Raw genomic sequence first — 24,239 nt, 5'->3', positions numbered from 1 at the left:
CGCTTAACAGCCGGCCTTGAGACGGTGAGGATTAATCTAAACATCACTGGTCATTCAACGTCGGCAGTGAAAGATGGTCAAATACCTGGGGCCAGAATGACAGCCGCCACATCCGTTTGCTGACTCCACTGCACAGCTTCGGCCCATCAACAACACAGGGCTGAAATGGCCGAGGCTCAGGCGAGTCAGGGCCTCTAACTCGATTGTCTGCTGACATCTACCCCGTTTATGTCTGGACAACACTCATGTCCATATATCTACGCATATACTGTATCATTCTCCACTGATCTGAGGGTAGTTCTCGCGCGTGGCGTGGTATATAGACACACAAAAGCCTCCGCTTTGGAATCAAGCTTCAGCACAGCAAGGAAACCAAATTCTGTCTCAATGGATACTCAGTCGGCGTATCCCTTTTTCTCAAATCTCACCACGGCGTCATCGCAGCAATTGTCCGGTCTGTCTCGGATCTGGGCATATTACTTGCTTCCTGCCATCATTGCCTATCCCTTTCTTTGCCGGGCGTTACGCTTCCGACGCATCAAGGGGTTGCAGGCCAAATACAAATATGGCACGCCCGAACATCCTTCCTATGAAGGCATGACGGTTGACGAGGCCTATGACATTGTTCGGACCACCCACGATGTCGAGTTTCCGGCCTTGTTTGACAAAGGCCTGCAATTTGCCCTCTTTCGCACCTACGGTATCCCGACCATCAGCGATTTGCTCGTCAAGACAACTCAGCTGTCCAAAACCCAAAATGTCCCCCGGCGGTACGCTGACACCGCGGTGCTGTTAGCTGACATATACGCGGGCGAACCGACGAGTGACAGATGCACTGATGCGTTTGCTCGCCTGAACTATTTGCACGGTCACTACATCAAACAAGGGAAGATCTCCAACGATGACATGTTGTACACGCTGTCGCTGTTCCTGAACCAGCCGGTAGAATGGATCAATCGCTATGAGTGGAGACAGCTCACCGATATGGAGATATGTGCCATGGGTGTTTTCCACAAAGCCATGGGCGACGTCATGGACATCTCGTTTGAAGCCTTGCCATCGTATTCCACTGGCTGGAAAGACGGTCTTCATTTCTACCGCGAGCTCGATGCCTGGGCCAAGCAGTATGAAAAAGATCATATGGTTCCTGACAAGAAGAATTACGACACGGCTGTGGAAACTCGGAAACTGCTGCTAAGCACTTATCCGACCATTTTGCATGGCGTTCTTACGAAAGCGATCAGTGCGCCTCTGGACGATCGACTGCGAGAGGCCGTTATGTTCGAAAAAGCGCCGCCATTGTACGTCTCGCTACTCAACGGCTTCATGGGATTGCGGAAACTGTACCTCAGATACTTGGCTCTTCCGAGACCGTGGGCTATGAGACCTAAGCTTCTCTCTGAAAAGCCAGATCGCAAGGGGAGGAGGTACGTTCTCTGGTGGGACACGATGCCCGTCTACGTCAAACCAACGCTGTGGAATCGGTGGGGTCCTGGAGCGCTGGTCAACATGTTACTTGGTGTCCCTCGTCCCGGTGACCGGGGAATGTATCCAGAAGGTTTCGAGATCAAAGATGTAGGGCCGCCGGTGTTTGTCGGGAAAGGATCGAAGGAGATGGACGCCACGAAGGAGAGGTTGAAGAATGCTCAGCGAGGAGGCTGTCCATTTGCTGTGCGATGATGGAGACCTAACTTTGAGAGAGCAAATCTAGAAGGGACACAGGATTGCGTGCAGCGGCTATCAACGCCTGTCAAATACTGTACAGCGTATCTGTTATTACTGTCGCCGTTGATTTTTGGCGAAGCGGGGGAGAATGCCCTCGCTCGGGCTTTGCGAGGCTGTCAGACGGCTATTCATCGTTCTGTTACACGCCCAGAGACAGCGGGGCGGGCATCTCCATTTGGCAAGCGATACCGATTCCAACCGACGGTAACCACACTTGCGATCGCGGCCTCCAAACACTTGCCTTTTCGTATTAATTCTGGCGACGTGGGGTGCTCCATTGATCCCATCGACCTCTGTAGCTTTTCCGTCTCATTGTTGTGCGTGTTGTAAGACTGAGGGTGTTTGTATTCGGGGTCATATCACAGCACAACAAGCACCATGTCGGGTTCATGTGGCAGGACACTGCTATCGCTGCCGCGACCGTCTGCCTCGTCGGCCTCAATCACTCGATCGGTCCGCCGATTCCATGTCTCCCCCTCTGCCAGAACGACCTTGGCCGCCTTCAAGGTCCCCAACATCTCCAACGAGCCGAACAAGCACTACGCCAAAGGCTCTCCCGACCGAGAAGCGCTGGCGGCTGCAGTAGCTGAATTGCAAGCAAAGGTCCCTCTAGAAGTTCCTGTGGTCATTTCTGGAAAGTCGGTCCAGAACTCCAATATCCTCACCCAGCAGAACCCTTCCTCCCACTCGACGACGATCGCCAAATTCTCCAACGCGTCTGCTCAGGATGTTAACAATGCCATCGAGGAAGCCCTCGCTGCCAAACCCGCGTGGGAGGCTCTTCCTTTCGCCGATCGGGCAGCCATATTCCTCAAGGCTGCGGATCTGATCGGAACAAAATACCGATACGATATCATGGCTGCGACCATGTTGGGACAGGGGAAGAACGCGTGGCAGGCCGAGATTGATGCGGCCGCTGAGCTGGCGGACTTCCTGAGGTTCAACGTCAAGTACGCCGAAGAATTGTATTCTCAACAGCCACAACACAATGCGCCGGGCGTCTGGAACAGAGTTGAGTACAGACCATTGGAAGGCTTTGTCTACGCCATCTCACCCTTCAACTTTACCGCCATTGGTGGTAACCTGGCAGGTGCCCCAGCATTGATGGGTAACGTGGTGGTCTGGAAGCCCAGTCCCTCGGCCGTCGCCTCGAACTATCTGGTACACAAGATCTTCCTGGAAGCCGGTCTTCCTGCAGGCGTCATCCAGTTTGTTCCTGGCGATGCTGAAGAGGTCACCAAGGTGGTGCTCTCACACAACCAGTTCGCTGCGCTGCACTACACTGGTTCGACCGCTGTCTTCCGCAAACTGTTTGGCCAAATTGGTCAGGGCATTGCCGAGGGCAAGTACAAGGGTTACCCGAGAATTGTCGGAGAGACGGGCGGAAAGAACTTCCATCTCATTCACAAGAGTGCCAATATCGAGAACGCTGCCGTGCAGACCGTTCGCGCAGCCTTTGAGTACCAAGGCCAGAAGTGCAGTGCATGCTCAAGGCTGTATGTGCCGAAGTCGATCTGGCCCGAGTTCAAGTCTAGGCTGGTTACATTGACGGAGAATCTGAAGATCGGCCCGCCCGAGGACTTTGGCAACTTCATTGGGCCGGTCATTCATGAGGCCAGCTTCAAGAAGTTGTCCGGGGTGATTGACGCAGCGAAGAACGACAAGGATCTTGAGCTGATCACCGGTGGCAAGTACGATGACTCCAAGGGCTACTTTGTGCATCCGACAATCTACGAGGCCAAGGATCCGCAACACAAGAACCTCAAAACCGAGTTCTTTGGGCCCATCTTGACTGTCTACGTGTACGATGACTCGAAGCCGGATGCTTTTGAACAAGCCTGCAAGCTGGTTGACAGCACTGGTGACTATGGTCTAACCGGAGCCGTCTTTGCCCAAGATCGTTCCATCGTCAGGTATGCCGAGGAGACTTTGAGAAATGCCGCCGGCAACTACTACATCAACTGCAAGTGCACAGGTGAGTGACATCTTGATCCCCAAGCAAGGAGCACAATGGCTAATTGATTTCGTCATAGGTGCTGTTGTCGGTCAACAACCTTTCGGCGGTGCCCGAGCATCGGGTACGAATGACAAGGCTGGCTCTGCTTCAATCCTGTCCCGTTTTGTGAGCATGAGAGCGTTGAAGGAGGAGTCGTTGCCGACGACAAAGGTCGAATACCCTTCCAACGATGTATAAGCAGTATCCATCAGGGTGATCGCATATAGTAATTTGTCAGAAAGTCGACATGGCAGATGACAAGGAATTTTGGATGTTCTATTGGCTCCGTGAATGTAAAGAAGAGTCAATTCAGTGTAGTTCCGTGACGATGTTCACCACCCTCTACAATGTTGTGCAGCGTGGGTTACATGTCAATGGGTTCAGCTTACTAGTAGGGTTCACGAGAATTAATGTTGATATCACGTGAAAGCCTCTGTTGTCGTCTCGCGTCCTGGAAAGGGAAGGTCAGGGGTACAGGGTGTCTAGTATGACACCAAACCATTCTCGATCTAGCGTAGTCTTCACCGCCCTCACCGCAGGCTGACAACCCTGCAGCCATTGGCTCAATTATTACCCGCAGTCTGCGTGATGTCGGTACTAACGTGCTAGCCGGCAAGTGAATCGCGGCGCGCAGCCCAAACAAAAGCCTTGGCGCAGACGCCTCCCAGGACAAGTTTGTTGATTGAGAGTCGAGCCATTTCTGTCTGCTTGCCCACAACCGACTGACTGCACCACTCCTACTACCATCACCACCAGCACAGTCGTCTTCCACCTTTGTCTCACAGCTCCTGGTGCAGCTCTTCGATCGCCTCATCATCAGACAATCACCCATATCCCTTCGAATCAGTCTTCCCACCCGTCACCATGCGTGAGATTGTAAGTACATGCGCTGTCCGCAGGCAGGACTACGCGTTGATATGGGCGCTGTTTACCCCTTTGTCCTGTCTTCAACCCCACCATCACTTTTGGTCTGTAACGATAACAACTGACTTGACTTTTCTCAACAATAGGTTCACTTGCAGACCGGCCAATGTGTATGTTGATCCCAGATCCCCTCCATTGAATCAAGACTGACCGACCCCAGGGTAACCAAATCGGTGCCGCCTTTTGGTACGAATCCCTTTGACGCACAGCCGCGTTTTCGATCTGCCTCTAACACGATATTACAGGCAAATCATCTCAGGTGAACATGGTCTCGATGGCAATGGAGTGTACGTGAATATTCATGAATCAACTGCTGTCGCTGGGACTAACAAAAGCAGGTACAATGGTACCTCCGATCTTCAGCTGGAGCGTATGAACGTCTACTTCAACGAGGTATGTATCTAAAGTTACCAAAGTTGCTTGAGCAACTTACTGACATGTCCGCAGGCTTCCGGCAACAAATATGTCCCTCGTGCAGTCTTGGTCGATCTCGAGCCTGGTACCATGGACGCGGTCCGAGCTGGTCCTTTCGGTCAACTTTTCCGCCCAGATAACTTTGTCTTCGGTCAGAGCGGAGCTGGTAAGATTATCTGTCTTGGAAGGAGTTAAGAGTTGAGAAGTAACAATAAATACAGGAAACAACTGGGCCAAGGGACACTACACCGAGGGTGCTGAGCTGGTCGACCAAGTTCTCGATGTTGTTCGACGTGAGGCCGAGAGCTGCGATTGCCTTCAAGGTTTCCAGATCACCCACTCTCTCGGTGGAGGTACTGGTGCTGGTATGGGCACGTTGTTGATCTCCAAGATCCGCGAGGAATTCCCTGACCGCATGATGGCTACCTTCTCCGTCGTTCCGTCTCCCAAGGTCTCCGACACCGTTGTCGAGCCGTACAATGCCACCCTCTCCGTCCACCAGTTGGTTGAGAACTCTGACGAGACTTTCTGTATTGACAACGAGGTACGACACTGCAGACATCAGATTTGCAAGGACACTACTAATGCTATTTTCAGGCTCTCTACGATATCTGCATGCGCACCTTGAAGCTGGCCAACCCCTCGTACGGCGACCTCAACCACCTCGTCTCAGCAGTCATGTCTGGTGTCACCACTTGCTTGCGTTTCCCCGGTCAATTGAATTCGGATCTTCGAAAATTGGCCGTCAACATGGTTCCCTTCCCGCGTCTCCATTTCTTCATGGTCGGATTCGCCCCTCTCACCAGCCGTGGTGCATACTCATTCCGCGCCATCACGGTCCCAGAGCTTACGCAACAGATGTTCGACCCTAAGAATATGATGGCCGCGTCGGATTTCCGCAACGGTCGTTACCTTACCTGCTCCGCCATTTTCCGTGGAAAGGTCAGCATGAAGGAGGTTGAGGATCAAATGCGCAACGTCCAGAACAAGAACAGCAGCTACTTCGTCGAGTGGATCCCCAACAACGTTCAGACTGCTCTCTGCTCGATTCCCCCGCGTGGCCTGAAGATGTCTTCGACTTTCGTGGGCAACTCGACTTCCATCCAGGAGCTGTTCAAGCGTGTCGGCGACCAGTTCACTGCCATGTTCCGTCGCAAGGCTTTCTTGCATTGGTACACTACCGAGGGTATGGACGAGATGGAGTTCACCGAGGCCGAGTCCAACATGAACGATCTTGTCTCGGAATACCAGCAGTACCAGGATGCCAGCATCTCCGAGGGTGAAGAGGAGTATGGTGAGGAAGAGGCCCCTCTTGAGGAGGAAATGTAAATACTTCTTGCATCATCCGGCACTGACGAATTGATGGGCGTCGGGTTGTCTCTACTCTGGCCCTTCAAGGTTGACCATTGATTGGTTTTGTTTGGCCATCGACCAATCCTTTTTTTGTACTTTGTCCAAAGCGTAGCAGGGAGTCAAGATGGATCGAACCCCCCGATACAAGACAGGACAGGATCGGGATCGCCCCAAAGCAAGCCAACTCAGGCATAGCTCAAAGTGTGCATGCTCCGGCGGAGTCCCGAGTTCACGTCTCATGCAGTGGGCAGAGTTTTTAATGAAATGAATAGTATCCATGCATTCTCAAGACAGGGCGTCAGTCTCAAGTATTTCTTTTTTCAGTCTGTACCCGTTACCACGACTTTGTTGTTTTAAGCATTCTTCCTAGGGGTAACTCCAGCCGTAGTACTAGAAGAAGAGATGGGTGACAAACGAGTGGTGCTCGTACTATTGTAGCACTCGGGGTTTTCACAACTACAATGTCAGTAATGGTGATGAGGTAGCCTTTCGGTGCAAGTAGTAGTGGTGGTTTGGCTCGGATGAGGTGAGGGATGTTGATTTTATTTCGGGAATAATTCTAGCCATGGTCAGCACCTCAGCTCCATCCCATATCCTTACCTAGGTAGTTGCCAGTGTTTGTACGGCATATCCATATCTTGAATGAAGTTACAGTTATTCCACCTGACGAGTCACCATGGTATGTCTACCTTAGTCTCTTGAGTTTCAAGTTGTTGATTGACGCCGCGGTTCGACCGGGCGTTTTAGACGACTTTTTGCTACAAGGCGCTGCATCTACGTCTGCATAGCATATGCTGATCGATTGATTATCATTGATATAGGGCAAGTTGGAAGATGATTTGAAAACCGATCCTCCATGCCATCCTAGAGCGGTACGTACAGTTGTACCTGATGTGATTCAAGTTGTGGAAAAGGAACTTGAAGCGCTGCGCCTGTTCCGAACAGCTTGCTTGCTAGCTAGCATTGCTTTTGCTTTGCTGTGCATGGCCTATAGAGTACTGCTACCAGTACCGTAATGTTATATTTGCGTGCTGACTGCTGACCCTACTTGGTCTCTATATTAGTGCGCTATCCAAGGTACGTCGAACCTGAACTATTTGAATTGCAGTGAGGAGGGGCTATACATACATATACATATCCAGTGTCTACTTACCCAAGGGAGATTTCTTTTTCTCCTTGCCGGGAAGATTTGTTTAATTTTTTGGGAGCCTGAAACTGATCACATTTTGGTTTTCTACAGACTGTCTCCAGAAGAACAATTACAAGGAAGAAAAATGCCAAACGGCGATCGATGCGCTGTACGAATGTTGCAATGAGTTCTATAAGAGACAGGGGGACGAGGCGACGACGGCTTCGTGTCCGAAGCCGAAGTTGTTGAGGGTGAAGATGAAGCAAAGGGGACAGGGTGATTGATTTCCTCGGGCCCTGGGCCGACGAGTCCAAGCTGTATTTCTACGTCGTATGAGACATGGACTGCATGTGGCGGTGCCGGTGCACACTGCAACACAGGGACGGCTGTGAGACTTGGGCGTCACGCAGGCATGCCATGCTTTATTAAACATGCGCAGCCAACTATTCAATTCTGTCCAAGTTTGTGACCTGGATCATTACTGGTGTCTGCAGAAAGCGGTGGTCGAGCTTGAAGATGACATTGAAATTATTCCATGTCTAGCTGAGGTACATGTACATCGACATAAACAGAGACAATCGAGTACAAAGCCGTAGTCTTCCATGGGTCTGAGTAGTACATTCTAGGAGACATCACTGAGGTAAAACCTGCTTCGCTTCGCTCCGTACCTAGAATTGCTAGTAGTAATATGTAGCATACGATTTTTATATCTGAACCATCATCCCTTCTTGCAAAGGTCTGGCCAGTTCAACACCGAATGCAGGCTATGCTCTCAGGCGGTCGTGAGCACGCAAAGAGACCCTCGTGGGATCTGAACAAACACTGAAGAGATATAATCGTCTGTTCCGAGACTCTAATGACCACCGTTTAAAGACATTGTTGAAAAAAGGAAAAAGAAAAGAATTCGTGATAGTTTTGTGGGTGTCGCAGTTTTATGAAGATCGAGCCCCAGGCAACTGCTTTGGGACTAGCGTCTCGAACCTCACACTGCGCGTCGTTGGTCGCTGTCCGTCGCGTGTGAAAGTTGAAGATCCAAGTAAACGCTTACAGCAGGTTCTGGCAGCCTGGACTCGACAGAGCTTGACAACTCGAAGCCAAGGTAGCCCTCGCCTACTTCTACTGTATCTCCTATCAAAGAATTGCTGGACAATGGCTCCTATTACTAGGTCCTCCGTCCAGGGAAGACCGGCGCAGGTGAGCTTCTGTTAATCCTGCAAACAACCGAACCACAATGCTGATCCGGACAGAACCAGTTTGGCGATTTCCAGAGGAACAACTCGACTGAGGACCATCTCGAGTCCGACCATGCGAGCGACGAGGAAATGGCCGATGACGACGTCGCGGAGTCCATACAGGAAGGTGCGATACTCTTATTGCCCTTTGTTGTCTTTTTTGGCTGGCGTCGCATGCCGCTGCAGTGCAGTGCCAGACTTGCCTCGACTGTTTAACTCGATTCACCATGCTAATCAATACTGTAGAACCCGGGTCTCCTTTCCGCTCTACTGCGCAAGAATTTCTTCGACCGCTGCAAGACACCGCCGACCGAGTGAGCAGGCAAGTCGAGGAGTTTGCAAAGGCATTGGACAAGTTCGTGGCCAACCGAGAGCCCACCGATGCCTCTCTGTGGGAAGATGCTTTGGTACTGTTAGACCGCTACAGCAAGATTGCTCAAATCAGAAAGACAAACACGACATCCACCGATGATGCAGACTCCCAAACACAGAAACTTCAGCTGGAATCTGACCTGTGGGGGCTCATTCGAAACCTGCTCTATTGTAACTCGCCCGAGACAGTCAACAACACACAAATCGCGCAAGAGTCAAGGCTGGCCGGACTCCACCGTTATTCAAACAACGTCGAACTTTGGACGGCATTTTTGGATTCCGATGTCGTCGCCCAAGAATATGAATGCATATTGGGCTGGCTCCAAGATCGGGCAGCCGATACACTACCGCCCATTGAAACCATTATGAAGACCTTGCAAGAGAAATCAGAGCGAGGTGATGGGGTTTGGAGCGCCGGGCCGATTTTCACGCAATCCGCGATCAAGAAACAGAAACGAACACGGGCCTTGTCAAGGCCGCTCGATCCCTCCAACCCCAATATCAGCCGCTCTCACACTCGCAAAGCTGATGGCAAGCCGCTTGTTGCACAATTGGATCCGGATTCTCGCACTCGCGAATCCGCACTGCTGGAAGAGCAGGACGAATATTATGAGCGGGCGGCCTGGCAAACCTGTTGGGAGATGCTGCGTCGCGGTCTTAGTGCGGCCGAGATCCATTCCTGGTGGGCGGAACGGAAAGAGGCGTGGCGATATGCTGTCATTCGCGGCAGCGGCTTGAACACCGAAGAAATGGCGCAATCACCCTGGCTTCGCATATTGAACCTGGCCTCGAATGCGGAGTGGCTGGAACGATGTCATATTCTGGCACAAAACCCGAACATCCATGATGTTTATCAAAAGGCTGTCTACGGCCTGCTCTGTGGCGATACAGGAGCCTCGAAGGCGGCCACGAAAACCATCGACGATCATCTCTTTGTCCTCTTCAATGCTCTGCTCATTCAACGCTATCTACACTATGTACATGCGTATAGGGACAAACTGAACGATCAAGGGGCTATTGTGTACCGACCGCAGCCTGGGGCAACCGCTCGGATTCGACATTATGCCACCATGGCGCAGGCCGACCCGACAACCAAGGATGAGATTCATCTACCGCATAAACTGCTGGAATTAGCGGTGGTCTCAAAGGACTTTGACACCTTTTTCGTTTCTATGGGACAGGCTGCCGCTGATATGGCCCATGCCTCTGGCCAAGGGAAGCACCTCATGAGGCTCAAGGAAATCGAGAATCAGAATGATTCCCAGGAGATTGCTCGGGTGAATGCTCAGGATCAAGACGCTGTTCGCATGGTCGTCCATCTCCAACTTTTGCTTCGAGCATTAGGGTTTCTGGAGTCCTCATATGCTGGCCACGAATATGAGATGGAAAACAACATAGCCAGCTACATTGGCTGGTTGGAACGTGAAGGGAAATTCTCCTTGATTCCATTGTACGCTTCCAAAATGTCCAAACCCAGGACTCAGCAAACTTTGGGGGAGATTCTCATCAACGTAACGGACCGTCGAGAGCGGGATCTACAGGTCAAGCTGATGAAACAGTATGGCATCGATGTCTCGGATGTCGCATACGGCATTTTCTCGATCGCCAATTTTGATCTCATCCAGAGACTTCGAAATTTAGCGGAGATTCACCCGCCCAGGATCACGGTGCCTGGAGGGACGTACAACACCGCTCAACTGCGCCTTCGTGCGGGCCTGATGACTGGAGAAGTCTCAGACGAGGCTGAAAGGGCCATTCGAAGTGTGGAATGGTATCGATACGTCGATGCGGAGAATTGGGGAGTTGCCGCGTGGTCTGTGGCACTGCTTTACAAGACTTTCTTGATAGACGGCAATTTTGTGGCTTTGCGGCAACTCTATGAACGGGCCGGCCTGTCGGAGCTATCTCTTGCTGCCGTGGGAATGAACCTCATTTTTGCCGACGAGGAGCCACCTCCTGAGGAGGACCAAGGTGAAGATGAGGAGATGGATGACGATCACGTCCGCCCCATCAGTCCGACTCGCAAACAGAAGAGCCCCATGGGCGAGCATCCTCTGACCAGAGCAGGCACTGATCGGGGAACCTTGGCTTACAAGTCATTGGTTTGGAGGGAACTGGAACAGCTTGTGGGAGCTCTGGACAGCTTGGATGTCTTTCAAGAGATTGCAGACAATCTAGAAGCGTGAGTTGGTGTCTTTCGGGAATGTTAAGCAGGACATACTAACGTTGTGCCAGTAACCGAAGCAATGCGCACATTGTACGAGAGTGCAAGCGTGAGATGAAGAAGGCTCTCGAGGATGTCCGGGAGAACATGCAGCCACTTTTCGATCCGGACTTCTTGTGCCGGCCACAAGACGAAATGGAAGCGGTTATGCTGACGGCGCTACGCAACCATTACGTTCCCGAGTGCATCTTGGCTTACAATGGCGTCTTGTTCGCTGCGGGACACTATTGTTCGCGAGTCTGGTTGGTGGAATGTATGGAATTGGCCCAAGTGGTTGCGCAGAGTCCCATGTTGACCGAAGCCTTTGTCGAAAGTGGTCGGATGAAGGAATTGGTCAAGGCTTTTGCGCTGGACAGTCGGTCCTTGCTCGAGGCGACGGAACAGGGGGCCTCAAAGTCGAAGAAGATCAAGACGGAGAAAGGCAATGGTGACATCTGGAAAGTCACCTGGAAGCAGTCCGGGCCTGTGGATCTAGAAGCGCTGGATTAGGGGTCAAGAAAGTCGATAGACTGGCGGAAGGTTGCTTCAGCAGTCAAAGTTGGTTCCAAGGGTGCTAAAGGAACTTGAGTGCTGCATGGGAGTGGGACTGAAAGTGTATACACATGTGGTTTGATTTACCTACCAGACCAATACCGGTGTCGCATCAACAAGTGTCCATTGCTTCAAGTTGTGCACGAGTTGCCTGCCGCTGGCAGTGGCGGAAAAGTCAAGCGTAGGGCGTGCACGGTACAAGTAGGTTTTCGCTCGTTCAAGAGGCTCAGCCCTGAGAATGACACGCAATATTAGGACACCTTGGTATGCTAGTCAACTGCCATTGTTGTATGTAGTCCGAAGAGGCCGGATTCAGGTTGTGTGGTCTCGTCGAATTACAAATCTTGCATGGGTGAGATAGAGGTTAAACGGGTACGCCCAATGGTTGACGGAGCACGACCACGACCATGACCATGACCATGACCATGGCCATATTAAAGCATAAGCATATTCCCGATGGCCATTAGGTGCGATAGTAGGTGCTGGTTGGGTATTACTGATGTACCTTGTCTTTTAAGTGGCAGGGTGAGAAAATACATACATAAATACATCATGCCTGGTAAGGTAGCTGATACATACCTACCTACCCTATATATCTATGGACAAAATCTCGTCGAGTCGGGCAGAATCAACTCCTCACATCCGTCTGTTTTTCTCTGCAAGTCATAACAACCATGACTAGCACCAGTGCCGACACCACCACTGCCCTCTATGGTCTCACAGCCCTGTCAGCGGACCAAGCCCTAACGAAGCCCTCGACCGCAAACCCAGCTGCAATGGACATATCGTCGCTTTCACCGCCCCAAACCGCCCTGGCGGCGCGTCTCGCGGCGTATGCGCAGGCAAAACTGGACGCGGACACATACCGCCACAGCATGCGCGTGTACAGTTACGGCTGCGCCATAGCGAGGCAATGTTTCCCGCAGTTCGAGCTGACGCCAGGCTCGACTCTCGACGAGACTTGGTTCCTCACGGCACTGCTGCACGACATCGGCACGAGTGCCGAGTTTCTGACGCCTAGCTGTACCCGTCTCAGCTTCGAGTTTTGGGGCGCGTTCCATGCTTTGGAGATCTTGCAACAGGCGAAAGAATCAAGTTCAAGTTCAAGTTCGGTGACGGCAGCAGCAGCAGCAGGAGCAGCTTCACCGCGCGAACAGGCCGAGAGTGTCGCAGAAGCCATCATTCGGCATCAGGATATCCAGGACAAAGGGAACATCACCTTGATGACCCGCCTGATCCATCTGGGCACTTTGCTCGACAATATCGGCGCCGGGGCTCACCTCATTCATCCACAGACTATTTACAACGTCGTTCGCGAGTACCCTAGGCCAGGATGGTCTGGCTGTTTTGAACGTACCGTGAAGAAAGAGAAGAGCTTCAAGCCTTATGCTATGGTTAGTAGGATCGAAGGGTTTGAGGATGCCATTCGGAAGAATGGTGACAGTGCCTCGGGCGGTCTTATGGCTGGGTATGATTGAATTGATTTGAACCTGTTCGAGTCCTTGTTCACTTTGGTTGGACGAGTTTAGTGTTAATGTTGGGATGGAGTGGGAGTTGAAAAGACTCCATTATTGTGGTACACGACCGGGAAGAGGGATGGGTCTGTCACACCATCTTACCTGAGGCTAGGTGATCGGGTAGTCCTGAAAGCGGCTGATCGTCATAAATTAATAGTATTTCCTTTGGCTCGAATGAATACCTGGCTCAGCAGACTCCTTCGCAGCATACTTGATCCCAGGCCAGGTTCGGGCTCCTCAGGAGCTCAAACGGACAAATCTTAAGTCGAGGCGAAAGAAATCCCGTTGACGCTGGTAAAGAGCTCGGATGATCCTCTTGAGTAACCCTGACTGACAGACGACGGATCTCTTTCACTTCGCCCAAACACCCATGTACTGGTAGCCGATCGTACGAGAGCTTGTTTGGCTCAGCACCTAACCGGTACTCATGTAGGTATCTAGGTAAGTAGCCAGGTAACGATGTCGTACACGTACCCGAACGTATAAGGTAGGTAATGAAGTTTGCCCGAGAGTTTGCGAAGTTTGCACGCTCCAGAGATCATGACGGTTCCGACCGGGCTGACGTCCGACATCACCTTGAAGGACATCATCTTACCTTTCTTTTTAACTGTACTGCACAGTTGGGCACTCTGCAGAGATTGGAACAATATACTGCAATCATACTGTGTCGGCAATCCTTGCTCGTTCCAGATAAGGAGTCTCGGCCATTGTCAAAAGTCTAGCCACGATGACAGCACCAAGAAACTGCCCAGCCTTATGGCCAGGCTTGGTAGTGAGGCCAAGAAAATGCTATCACCATAAAGCACCAAAACATGGGTCCGCCAACTTTGTTACTGGCCATCGCAGTGATGACAAGGGCGATTTACCTGGCCAAGATATCTGTCTCGCAAAGGGTGGAGTGGTAATTACCTTGAGGAGACGGACAAAAGCTGATACCGGGTACTAACGTACAACTAGCGGACCAGCTGCCTGACTTCCGAGGTCTCTTAGCACGGTGGCAGTGCAAACGCCCTGGCCAAGATATGTTGTTTCTATTGGATGCGGAAAACTGGAAAGGCGCCAGAACCACGAAGACTTTTGCCCAGTATCCAACCGGCGGGGCACGGGTCGAGCTGTGAGAGCCTTTTTCTCTCTTGTCAGCTGTGATGTAGCCGCCGAGGGAGGCAATGGTAGGGAGAAATCAAGGGAAACACTGTGGGAGGCAAAAGTGTGTCTGTTGGTGCTTGCGATGTAGCAATATCCAGACTGATGTCCCGGAGAGTGCAGTGGATTGTTGTTTTATTGGCATCCATGTTCCCACCCGCCGCGGTAGTTTGACAGGGTACAAAATACGTACTACTGTGCCAATACTGGGAGTTCACGACTCAGTAGATCGTGCTAATTGAGGTCCAAACGTCTGTAATGGCCGTCTCTGCAGCCTGAGACTCGTGGGAATCTCATGCTGCTGCGCCTCTCCGGCCCAGATGGTCTAGGCGCCTCAGATCGCGTGCGTCTCATTGGGTCTGCCGCCATTTAGCGCTACGGGGTTAGCGGCCCTAGTCCACTAATCCATAGTACAGTCAGACTATCCGCGTACACTTCGCTGCGTTGGCTCTGGCATTGGACAGTGCAGGTGGAATTCCAACAATTCGTCCTCGTCTGGGCTCACCACCATCTCAACTGCCATCACCATCTGCCAGTGTATGCTCATGCAGCACACTATGTTGATACCTTAGCCGTTCCCTGAACCAAACAATGGCACTGCAGTTTGCCTCGTTCCCTTTGTACATTCTCTTTTCTTCTTCCATCGGACGGGTCAACTGCTAAAGCGGTTGTTGATGCTCCTTCTCCTATACCTAAACAACCTTGTTACGCAACTCCGTTGTTGATCCGCCGGCCGTACGAGTACATGGCATCTCCGATAGACCCTTCCACATTCAGACCGTGGTCTTTTCGAGGGCCACCGTCCTCTATCGTCACTGTATAACTGCAGTGACTGTCAGCGAAGTCAACAGCACCAACGTTAGGGTTCAATATTGGAATCGTTCTGGGTCTTCGGGGGCTTAGACATTGCGTTTACTTTGGCCACTATTCTTTGGTACGCAGCCACCCATTCTTCGTTCGCCTGAAGCATCGAATCTCACATCTCATGCTGCCAGTATTTCTCGGCTTCACGACGTACGGTCTCATAATACAAGCATTTCGTTCTCCTCATCGTTGGGCGTTTCCTGCCGGTATCACTTTGCCACTTCTTTGCGGACTCTGCTACATTGTTCTGAACGGTTGACGGAATTCTAAAACAGCGACTAAAAAGAGCCGGAGTTCTTGTTGTAATACATACATTCGAGCGTTTACACTCAGTTTAACCATGTCCTCATCATCACCTCCTGAAGGACAAGAGTCCGAGCCGCCGCCGCTCAACCCAACCCGCGCCCGGGCACGAGCGCCAACAATCAGCATTGACGATTCTGCCGTTCAACAACCCTCCGATCAACCACCGAGCGCGGCTTCCGATAAACCAGGACCCCTGCCTCGTATACAGACCTCTGGTCTGGATGACGGCCCGTCGCCGTCAACTCCGCTCTCCCTTTCGCCGACAGATATGCGCACATCATCTGACATACGCGAGTCACGTCCAACCTCTCCGCACAATGTTTCATCTCCAAGAACGCAATTTCTCGACGGGGCATCTCCCCAGACTTTTCTGTCCGTCCCCGGGTCGAGGGCAAGGGCTCCATCTGTGGAGTCGGAATTGTTATCCCCCATGTCCGAATTTGGTGGAGATACGCAGATAGCGTCGAGTACTTCAGGTTTGGACGACGAGATGAGCAAAGCCTCGTTCAGTAACAATGACGACGTGATCAACGACGCAGATGCTTTGAGACCTGATCCCGGGACTGAGGCCGATTTCCAGGTTGAGGACAACAAGTTTGCCTTTACGCCTGGGCAACTGAACAAGATGATCAATCCCAAGAATCTGGCTGCCTTTCATGCTCTAGGTGGATTGGCTGGTCTGGAGAAAGGTTTGCGGACCAATCGTTATAGTGGCCTCAATGTCGACGAAGCTGGTTTGGAAGGGACGGTATCTTTCGAGGAGGCCGTGAAAGCGGGTGCAGAATCCGAGGAAAAGTATGGTGCTGTTAAGAGAAGCAACACCGTCCCGGCCATGACTGCTCCCGCCAAAATTTCCGAAACTTCATTCGCCGACCGCAAGCGCATTTTTAAGGACAATCGACTCCCCGAAAAGAAGGCAAAGACTTTCTGGCAATTAGCGTGGATCGCCTACAACGACAAGGTCCTGATTCTTCTCTCCGTCGCAGCTGTTATCTCGCTCGCATTGGGCATCTACCAAACAGTGAGGCCAGCTCCATCCGAGGAACATGAGGCTCGCGTTGAATGGGTCGAAGGTGTGGCGATTATCGTAGCCATTCTTGTCGTAACCTTCGTTGGCGCCCTCAATGATTACCAGAAAGAACGCCAGTTCATCAAGTTGAATAAGAAAAAAGAGGAGCGGGCGGTCAAGGTTATCCGGTCGGGCAAGTCACAGGAGATATCTGTTTACGATGTTTTGGTTGGAGACGTCATGCACCTGGAGCCAGGGGATCTCATCCCCGTGGATGGGATTTTCATCGAGGGCCACAATCTCAAGTGTGACGAGTCGTCAGCGACCGGCGAGTCCGACCTCATTCGCAAGACACCAGCCGACGAGGTCTATCATGCCATCGAAAACCACCAGAGCCTGAAGAAAATGGATCCATTCATTCTCTCGGGCGGCAAGGTCACCGAAGGTGTCGGTACTTTCCTCGTCACTTCCGTGGGAGTCAATTCCAGCTACGGCAAGACGCTGATGTCGCTACAAGATGAAGGCCAGACGACGCCTTTACAATCCAAGTTGAACGTGTTGGCCGAACAAATTGCCAAACTGGGCTTGGCCGCAGGTCTGCTGCTTTTCGTGGTGGTCTTCATCAAGTTCCTCGCACAGCTCAAGCATATTGACGGCGGAGCTCAAGCCAAAGGTCAACGCTTCCTTCAGATCTTCATCGTAGCCGTGACCGTTATTGTCGTCGCCGTGCCTGAAGGGTTGCCACTAGCTGTCACCCTTGCCCTCGCCTTTGCAACCACCCGTATGCTCAAAGACAATAACCTGGTACGACTGTTGAGAGCTTGCGAGACCATGGGCAACGCCACGACTATTTGCTCCGACAAGACGGGTACTTTGACGCAAAACAAAATGAGTGTGGTCGCAGGAACGCTTTCAACTGCCTCTAGATTTGGTGACAAACAGGTGCCGATCAACTCTACCGCCGCAAAGGACGAGAAGTTGGAGGGGCCCACTGATGTTTCCAGTGGCATCTCTTCCGCCGAGTTTATGGCTACTCTATCTCCTGAGACCAAAGAATTGCTCAAAGACTCGGTGATCCAGAATTCGACGGCTTTCGAAAGTGAGGAAAATGGGAAGAGAGTCTTCATTGGGTCAAAGACCGAGACTGCTCTCCTTTCGTTTATCACCGATCACATGGCTATCGGGCCCCTCAGCGAAGAAAGAGCGAATGCCGAAGTGGTACAGATGGTGCCCTTTGACTCCGGGCGCAAATGTATGGCTGTTGTCATCAAGCTTCCTAACGGCAAATACCGTATGATGGTCAAAGGCGCGTCGGAGATTCTCATTGCGAAGTGCACGAGGATTATCAGCGATCCGACTAAGGGGATAAGCGACTCGCCAATGTCTGCCGAACAGGTAGAGACGCTGAACGGGATTGTCAGTAATTATGCCTCTCGATCATTACGCACCATTGCCCTGTTGTACCGTGACTTCAGCGAGTGGCCTCCCAGAGGTGCTGCTTCAGCGGAAGACAAGAAACAGGCCGATTTTGACAAGGTCTTTAAGGATATGGTCTTCCTCGGCGTGGTAGGTATTCAAGATCCTCTCCGTCCGGGAGTCGCGAATGCCGTCCGCGATTGTCAAATGGCCGGCGTTTTTGTGCGCATGGTGACTGGTGACAACATCATGACCGCGAAGGCTATTGCCACCGATTGCGGCATCTTTACGCCAGGTGGAATTGCCATGGAAGGGCCGGTCTTCAGAAAGCTGAGCACCAAGCAGCTGAACCAAGTCATTCCTCGTCTGCAAGTTCTGGCTAGATCAAGTCCGGAAGACAAGAAGCTCCTTGTCGGGCATCTCAAAAAGCTTGGGGAAACCGTCGCTGTGACGGGTGATGGTACCAATGATGCGCCAGCTCTAAAGACTGCGGACGTGGGTTTCTCTATGGGCATTGCCGGAACAGAAGTTGCAAAAGAAGCATCCGCAATCATTCTTATGGATGACAATTTTGCTTCGATTGTCAAGGCTATTGCCTGGGGCCGGACGGTAAACGATGCGGTCAAGAAATTCCTTCAGGTATGTATTCTGGCCTACAACTTGAGTCTTGCTCTAACTGTCTCTCAGTTCCAAATCACTGTCAACATCACGGCTGTCGTCCTCACATTCATCTCGGCCGTTGCCAGCGACGAAGATAGCTCCGTGCTCACCGCCGTGCAGCTTCTATGGGTCAACTTGATCATGGATACATTCGCAGCACTGGCCTTGGCTACTGATCCTCCCTCGCACTCGATTCTGAAACGTCGACCGGAACACAAGTCGGCTCCACTGATCACCATCAACATGTGGAAGATGATCATTGGACAGTCGATTTATCAGCTTGTTGTGACCCTGATTCTGAACTTTGCCGGAGCACGTATCCTTTCCTACGGTACTCAGCACGAGAGAGATCGACTGCAAAGCACCATCTTCAACACGTTTGTGTGGATGCAGATCTTCAATCAATACAAGTAAGTGGCGCAACGTACCTTACCAATTGATCTTACTGACCTTCCTTAGCTCGCGTCGGCTGGACAACCACTTCAACATCTTTGAGGGGGTGCTCCGAAACTACTGGTTCATGGGTATCCAGCTCATCATCGTTGGAGGGCAATGTTTGATCATGTTTGTGGGTGGTCAAGCATTCTCCATCAAGAAGATCAACGGCGCGCAATGGGGTTACTCGATAGTGCTGGGCGCCCTTTCGATGCCTGTGGCGGTTATTATCCGGTTGATTCCCGATGAACTCTTCGCGAGACTGATCCCGGCCATGCCTCATTGGAAGAAGAACAACCCCAAGTTTGTTGTGGAGGATGAGGAGGACAGGATCCGGCACTGGAACCCGGCCTTGGAAGAAATCCGAGAAGAGTTGACTTTTCTCAAGAAGATCCGTGGCGGCCGTATGTCCGAGTTGGCATACAAGTTGCAACATCCCCGCGACACCTTTTTGCCGCGGTCTCGGAGTCCCTCCCGTTCTCGGTCGAATAGTGAATTGCCTCAGACGCCAGAACTGGAGCAGGCGGTGGCCGACCCTGCCTCTGGGTCGCCTGCCACTCCAGAGCGAGCTCGACGGCGGGCAAGATCGAGTTCCTCTGTTTTCGGTCCTGCAGCTGCAATGGCCGGTATCATTGCGGGCAGTGTTGCCGGTGGATGGTCGCCAGTCGAAAAGCGGCCCGAGGAGCAGGAGACGGTGCACTTTCAGCGGGCTCGTTCCCATTCTGGCGTGGAGGGAACACCGGGGATGGAAATACACCCAGCCACGCCGGCCGAAGATCCTGTCTTTGCGCAAACCATTCCCCGGACTGGTATCCCTCCAAGTCAAAATCCCGAGTTGGCTCCCCGTTTTGAACATGGGCCTCCTCCTAGTCCTTTAGGCCGGTCAAGAGGCTCCCATTCTCGACAATCATCGTCTGCGGTATGATGGCAAGGGTTTGATATTATTAATTCGGTCTGACCAAGTGGAAAGCTTCAGGATTGAGGCGTTTCTGTGCGGCGCAATCTACAGTAATCAGTCCGACCGTGATATCTGTGCTGAAATCTGTTGGGGGATTACCCCCTACCCTCGACCGACAACCCAAGTCGGAATTGAGATGGAGCCGTGTCTATCATGGCGTCGCTTGGAGTGGTCGGAATTGCCGATGACACTCACGGGAGGCCGATGCAGGGAGCAACAATCGTGTCGGAGCAGGCTTGGTGAAAGGAGGAATCCTTCACCAGTCAAGTTTTACTATAGCACTTGCTGTACAAACACTTTGCAGCGCTATGCTCTAGTGGTGATTTACAGGCCGTACAGAGCTAGAGTACGAGGTACTAGTATGCTGCCCTGTAGGGCGGTTTGTATGGCATGTAGCGGCCTCGGCAACCCTTGTCCTAGCGATATTATCATCATTCCTATTATCGCTATCCACCACGTAAGGGTGTTGTTTTGAGCAGTAACAAAAACTCTGCCCAAATTGTGCACACCGTCAAGCATGGACCGTAGGAGCCATATATGGCCGGCGATTGCATGCACAACTGTAGGTGGTACGTCAGAAGCCGGAGCAGTGTCCATTTCTGTGAATGTTGAGTGAACCAATATTGGTGGGCCGAGAGGATGCCGCGAGGCTGAGCCGAGGTAGAGGATGCGAAACGAGATACGACGTGCATTACGGTGCTGTTTTATACAACATTGTACTTGGTACTGTTGTGGCAGTATTTGCGCTGCACTGCACTGCCAGTCTGCCTTTACGGGTTCATCGATAGAAGACTCACATACTAAGTAATGTAGCACTCGTATCATGTCATTATCAGTAGGGCGGTGAGCAGATGCAGCCGATCTACTGGTGCTGGTGCCTGCGCTGGAGTTGGTGTTGTTCCCGTTGGCCACGAGTCACGAAGTTAACCGCGCTGCGACACAACTTGAACCTTGCACCCTCTACATTGTATCCACCGTCCGCAGTCGACGGCACTCACTCCTGGTCCCATCTCCCATCTCCCACGCCATCCGCTCGATTGCGATTTGCTCGCTGGACCCTGTTTCCTTGTCCCTGGTTTAGAGCCCCATCATTTTATGTCGCCTTAAGCCTTCTGTCGCCGACCGCAACCCTCAGTTCATCGCGAACATTCGCCGCGGCTTCTGCTGGCCAGTTGCTTTTCCCGTTCGAGTCTGCCAGCCATGGCGCCAGGCTTGTCGACAATAAATAGGATCTGTGCCCTGTCCCTTCCACATCGATCGCCATCGACGTCCTTATCCCGCTTGAGACTGAGATCGATTTCTCCAATCTCCACCCCAGTGTCGGTCTTTTCCTTGACACCCCAGCGATCCAGCCTTGTCGGCTTACAACCTCTTCACACCTTCTCTCGCAGCCAGACAGTCCCAGTGCGATCGCGAACTCTGCATAACCTGAATAGACTTTTAGTGTGGAAGTCGACTAGTCTCTTGCGCGTTTATTCAACAGGTATATTCTTGTTTCTTGACGGTGAACTCACACGGATACTAATATGTCTTGCACAGTCGTTGTTCACAGCAAAGGCGGAGCGCGATTCCGGAGAACAATCAGCTTTCTCATTATCAGCACACTTTCGTTCCTCATCGGAGGTTACTACGCACTTAGTTACGCGCCTCCTATCCTAACACCGCTCATCATGGGTTCAATGCCGACCGACGTTGAGACTCTCGCCATGTACCAGCCCAATGACGACTTCGCTCGAGAGGTCGATGAACACATCCGAAACTGCCCATTGGCACAATCGTTACGGGCAAACCCCGATTTCAAAGAGTCGAGACCACACCTGAAGATCCCGCCGGAGATCCGGCAACACAACTTGACCGCAGGCACGTTGTCCGGACCGGGCATGCTGGTTGTACCGCCATACTACTTCAATGAAAAGGACGGCAAGTCCATGGTGCAAATTTTCTATGTTGGCGGTGACGTTTGCGGGCACCCGGGCCTTGTCCATGGCGGGTTCATTGCTACCATACTCGACGAGGGGCTCGCTCGGTGTGCGTTCCCCGCCATGCCCAACAAAGTCGGCGTCACGGCCAACTTGGAGATTAACTATCGCAAGCCCACTGCCGCCGGTCAGTTCCTCGTCCTCAGAGCAAAGACAACCAAAGTGGAAGGCAGGAAGGCATGGGCAGAAGGTTGGATCGAAAGCCTTGAAGTTCCGGAGGGAGAGGAGCCGGCCAAGTTGGTTGAGGCCAAGGCCCTCTTCATCGAACCCAAGCATGCAAAGGTTTGTTGACCTGGACTAGCTGGTGAAAGTTCTTTACTAACTTGCACTGTTTCCAGGTGTTACAATCACTTTACAAGGTCAACGACAACGAATGATCATCCTGCAGCCTTTTCCCACGGTGTGGCAAGCAATCTTGCATGACAGTTGCGATTTGCATTGAGCGACCTGGATAATGGAGGTTTGCATCTTGGAGTTCGTGTTAGAGATTCGATAGACTTTCAAGCTGAGCGATGGTCTGCGAGGTATTTGGGTGGCATGTTGATTGTGCAGTTTCGTCGCCAACAAAGACATGATGATGTTCTGGAGGAGTTGGAAAAGCAACTGGTTGTGAGAGCCTCCTGGATTGCTGGGGTTCTACTTTGAGACGCGATCCGCATCTGGTGTACCATCGAGACTGAGATCCTGACTCAATGACACCAGATGAGCGTGAGTGGCATTTGACCTGGGGCGAGAGATGGTCTCACGCTGGTGGAAGGTAGACAACACCTGAATGTCTTTTCCGCCATACTAACGTCCTGGTCTTGCTTGTTCACTGTGTCTATCGTCCTTTCTACTATTTGTTCCCGGGCGGTTGATACGTTTGCATCTCGTCCCGGGCGAAAAGAAGCCAGGAGAAGCCGGGCAGAGTTCGTTTCCGAGCCCCAAGATCTGCCATAGCAGAAACTGCGGAGTAGAACAAGTTCCAGTGCACCCACTACAACACAGCGCAGGTTCAAGTTGTCGCGCCTCAATTTGGAATGACAATCCTTCTTAGAGATCTGCCTTGCTGGTATTGCCATTACTATTGCTGCCACCGCTCAGCTGGTACAAGCAAGTGTTTGTGTTCCCAGATACATCCTTGGAATCCAATGTGCCGCCGCACTGGCAGTGCCAAGCGACATGCGGAAAGGTTCGATGAATCAGCCCTCGCTGCCCAGCCTGCACCATGTCTGGAAGTTCCCGCGCTGAAGTCGAACCCTTACAGTCTGGCTGGGCACGACTTAGGGATGCGCACGTGCACTTGATGAGATGACGCCGTCAAGAGAAATGGCCATATACGAGTATTGGAAGGGCTGTTTTGGCTTCAGGCCCTGCCACGGTAGGGGGAGGGAGTCATGCTTGAGACATTCGGATGCCCGAGAACATACGGTATCGAAAGATGGCTTCGACTGCATCTTTCCTTCAAGCACTAATGCTAGCAATACTACTGCTGCACCGCTGGCTTCTGGGCTTACCAGTCAGAAATGGTGGTACGAACTCTTGATGTCTATGCAGCCAAGCCAACAATGCAGAGTTGATAAGGTCAGTGACTTGTTCAGCATCCCTCAATTCCTCGTATCCAAATTCACTCTTGTTCTTGGCTTGGATCAGCTCTTCTGTCAGCTACTGCGAGGGATATCTCGACCAATCTATCAGAGGAGCTCGGAATACAGATATGCCACAGCCCTCTGGCCTACTTGAAGTCAACACGAAGCCAGGATCCAGAGCTCCGCCACTGCTCGGAGTCAATGCCTACAGGTAGGTTGGGCTCACGCCCAAAAAGATCATCATTGATCTTACGTGAATGTCAATGCCCTGAAGTGGCCATCCTGGCCGATGCATGGTACTTTGCTTGATTTTACCGAGTGAAGTGGTCAGCTTCGTGCCCAGACTTACAGTTGAACCCAAAATGCGAAAGGTATAAGAGCGTTTGCTGTCCATTGTCGAGCTACTGTTGGAACAATTCTGATTTCACTCATCCTTTTGTTCCCACCCCACGCCAACGGACCGGGAGACTTAACTACTTGCGTG

At 51.9% G+C, this 24,239-nt stretch overlaps 7 protein-coding genes across 7 annotated transcripts; all 7 read left to right on the top strand.

The window, feature by feature from the left end:
• Positions 1-387: 387 nt before the first annotated feature.
• HMPREF1120_04277 (uncharacterized protein) lies at positions 388-1,680 on the top strand (the record flags this gene model as incomplete). The annotated part of the gene is made up of 1 exon (XM_009158397.1): positions 388-1,680. One exon carries the CDS (start codon positions 388-390, stop codon positions 1,678-1,680), a length of 1,293 nt encoding a protein of 430 aa, XP_009156645.1.
• Positions 1,681-2,103: 423 nt separating this feature from the next.
• Positions 2,104-3,919, top strand: HMPREF1120_04276 (delta-1-pyrroline-5-carboxylate dehydrogenase, mitochondrial; the record flags this gene model as incomplete). Its single annotated transcript, XM_009158396.1, has 2 exons — positions 2,104-3,700; positions 3,759-3,919. The coding sequence occupies 2 exons, from the start codon at positions 2,104-2,106 to the stop codon at positions 3,917-3,919; spliced, it is 1,758 nt and encodes a 585-aa protein (XP_009156644.1).
• Positions 3,920-4,585: 666 nt separating this feature from the next.
• Positions 4,586-6,388, top strand: HMPREF1120_04275 (tubulin beta chain; the record flags this gene model as incomplete). Its single annotated transcript, XM_009158395.1, has 8 exons — positions 4,586-4,597; positions 4,732-4,755; positions 4,806-4,831; positions 4,891-4,932; positions 4,984-5,038; positions 5,093-5,225; positions 5,281-5,603; positions 5,657-6,388. 8 exons carry the CDS (start codon positions 4,586-4,588, stop codon positions 6,386-6,388), a joined length of 1,347 nt encoding a protein of 448 aa, XP_009156643.1.
• Positions 6,389-8,690: 2,302 nt separating this feature from the next.
• HMPREF1120_04274 (uncharacterized protein) lies at positions 8,691-11,858 on the top strand (the record flags this gene model as incomplete). The annotated part of the gene is made up of 4 exons (XM_009158394.1): positions 8,691-8,735; positions 8,789-8,900; positions 9,020-11,327; positions 11,381-11,858. 4 exons carry the CDS (start codon positions 8,691-8,693, stop codon positions 11,856-11,858), a joined length of 2,943 nt encoding a protein of 980 aa, XP_009156642.1.
• A 716-nt stretch (positions 11,859-12,574) lies between these two features.
• HMPREF1120_04273 (urea hydro-lyase/cyanamide hydratase) lies at positions 12,575-13,378 on the top strand (the record flags this gene model as incomplete). Its single annotated transcript, XM_009158393.1, has 1 exon — positions 12,575-13,378. One exon carries the CDS (start codon positions 12,575-12,577, stop codon positions 13,376-13,378), a length of 804 nt encoding a protein of 267 aa, XP_009156641.1.
• A 1,656-nt stretch (positions 13,379-15,034) lies between these two features.
• HMPREF1120_04272 (Ca2+-transporting ATPase) lies at positions 15,035-20,713 on the top strand. The gene is made up of 4 exons (XM_009158392.1): positions 15,035-15,494; positions 15,556-18,794; positions 18,843-19,225; positions 19,275-20,713. Exons 2-4 carry the CDS (start codon positions 15,765-15,767, stop codon positions 20,173-20,175), a joined length of 4,314 nt encoding a protein of 1,437 aa, XP_009156640.1. The 5' UTR covers positions 15,035-15,494; positions 15,556-15,764; the 3' UTR covers positions 20,176-20,713.
• Positions 20,714-21,408: 695 nt separating this feature from the next.
• HMPREF1120_04271 (uncharacterized protein) lies at positions 21,409-22,564 on the top strand (the record flags this gene model as incomplete). The annotated part of the gene is made up of 3 exons (XM_009158391.1): positions 21,409-21,691; positions 21,748-22,469; positions 22,526-22,564. The coding sequence occupies 3 exons, from the start codon at positions 21,409-21,411 to the stop codon at positions 22,562-22,564; spliced, it is 1,044 nt and encodes a 347-aa protein (XP_009156639.1).
• Positions 22,565-24,239: the final 1,675 nt, after the last annotated feature.

Source organism: Exophiala dermatitidis (genome assembly GCF_000230625.1).
Source record: "Exophiala dermatitidis NIH/UT8656 unplaced genomic scaffold supercont1.3, whole genome shotgun sequence".
Classification (NCBI taxonomy): Eukaryota; Fungi; Ascomycota; class Eurotiomycetes; order Chaetothyriales; family Herpotrichiellaceae; genus Exophiala; species Exophiala dermatitidis.
This window is presented reverse-complemented; position numbering and strand designations above follow the sequence as displayed.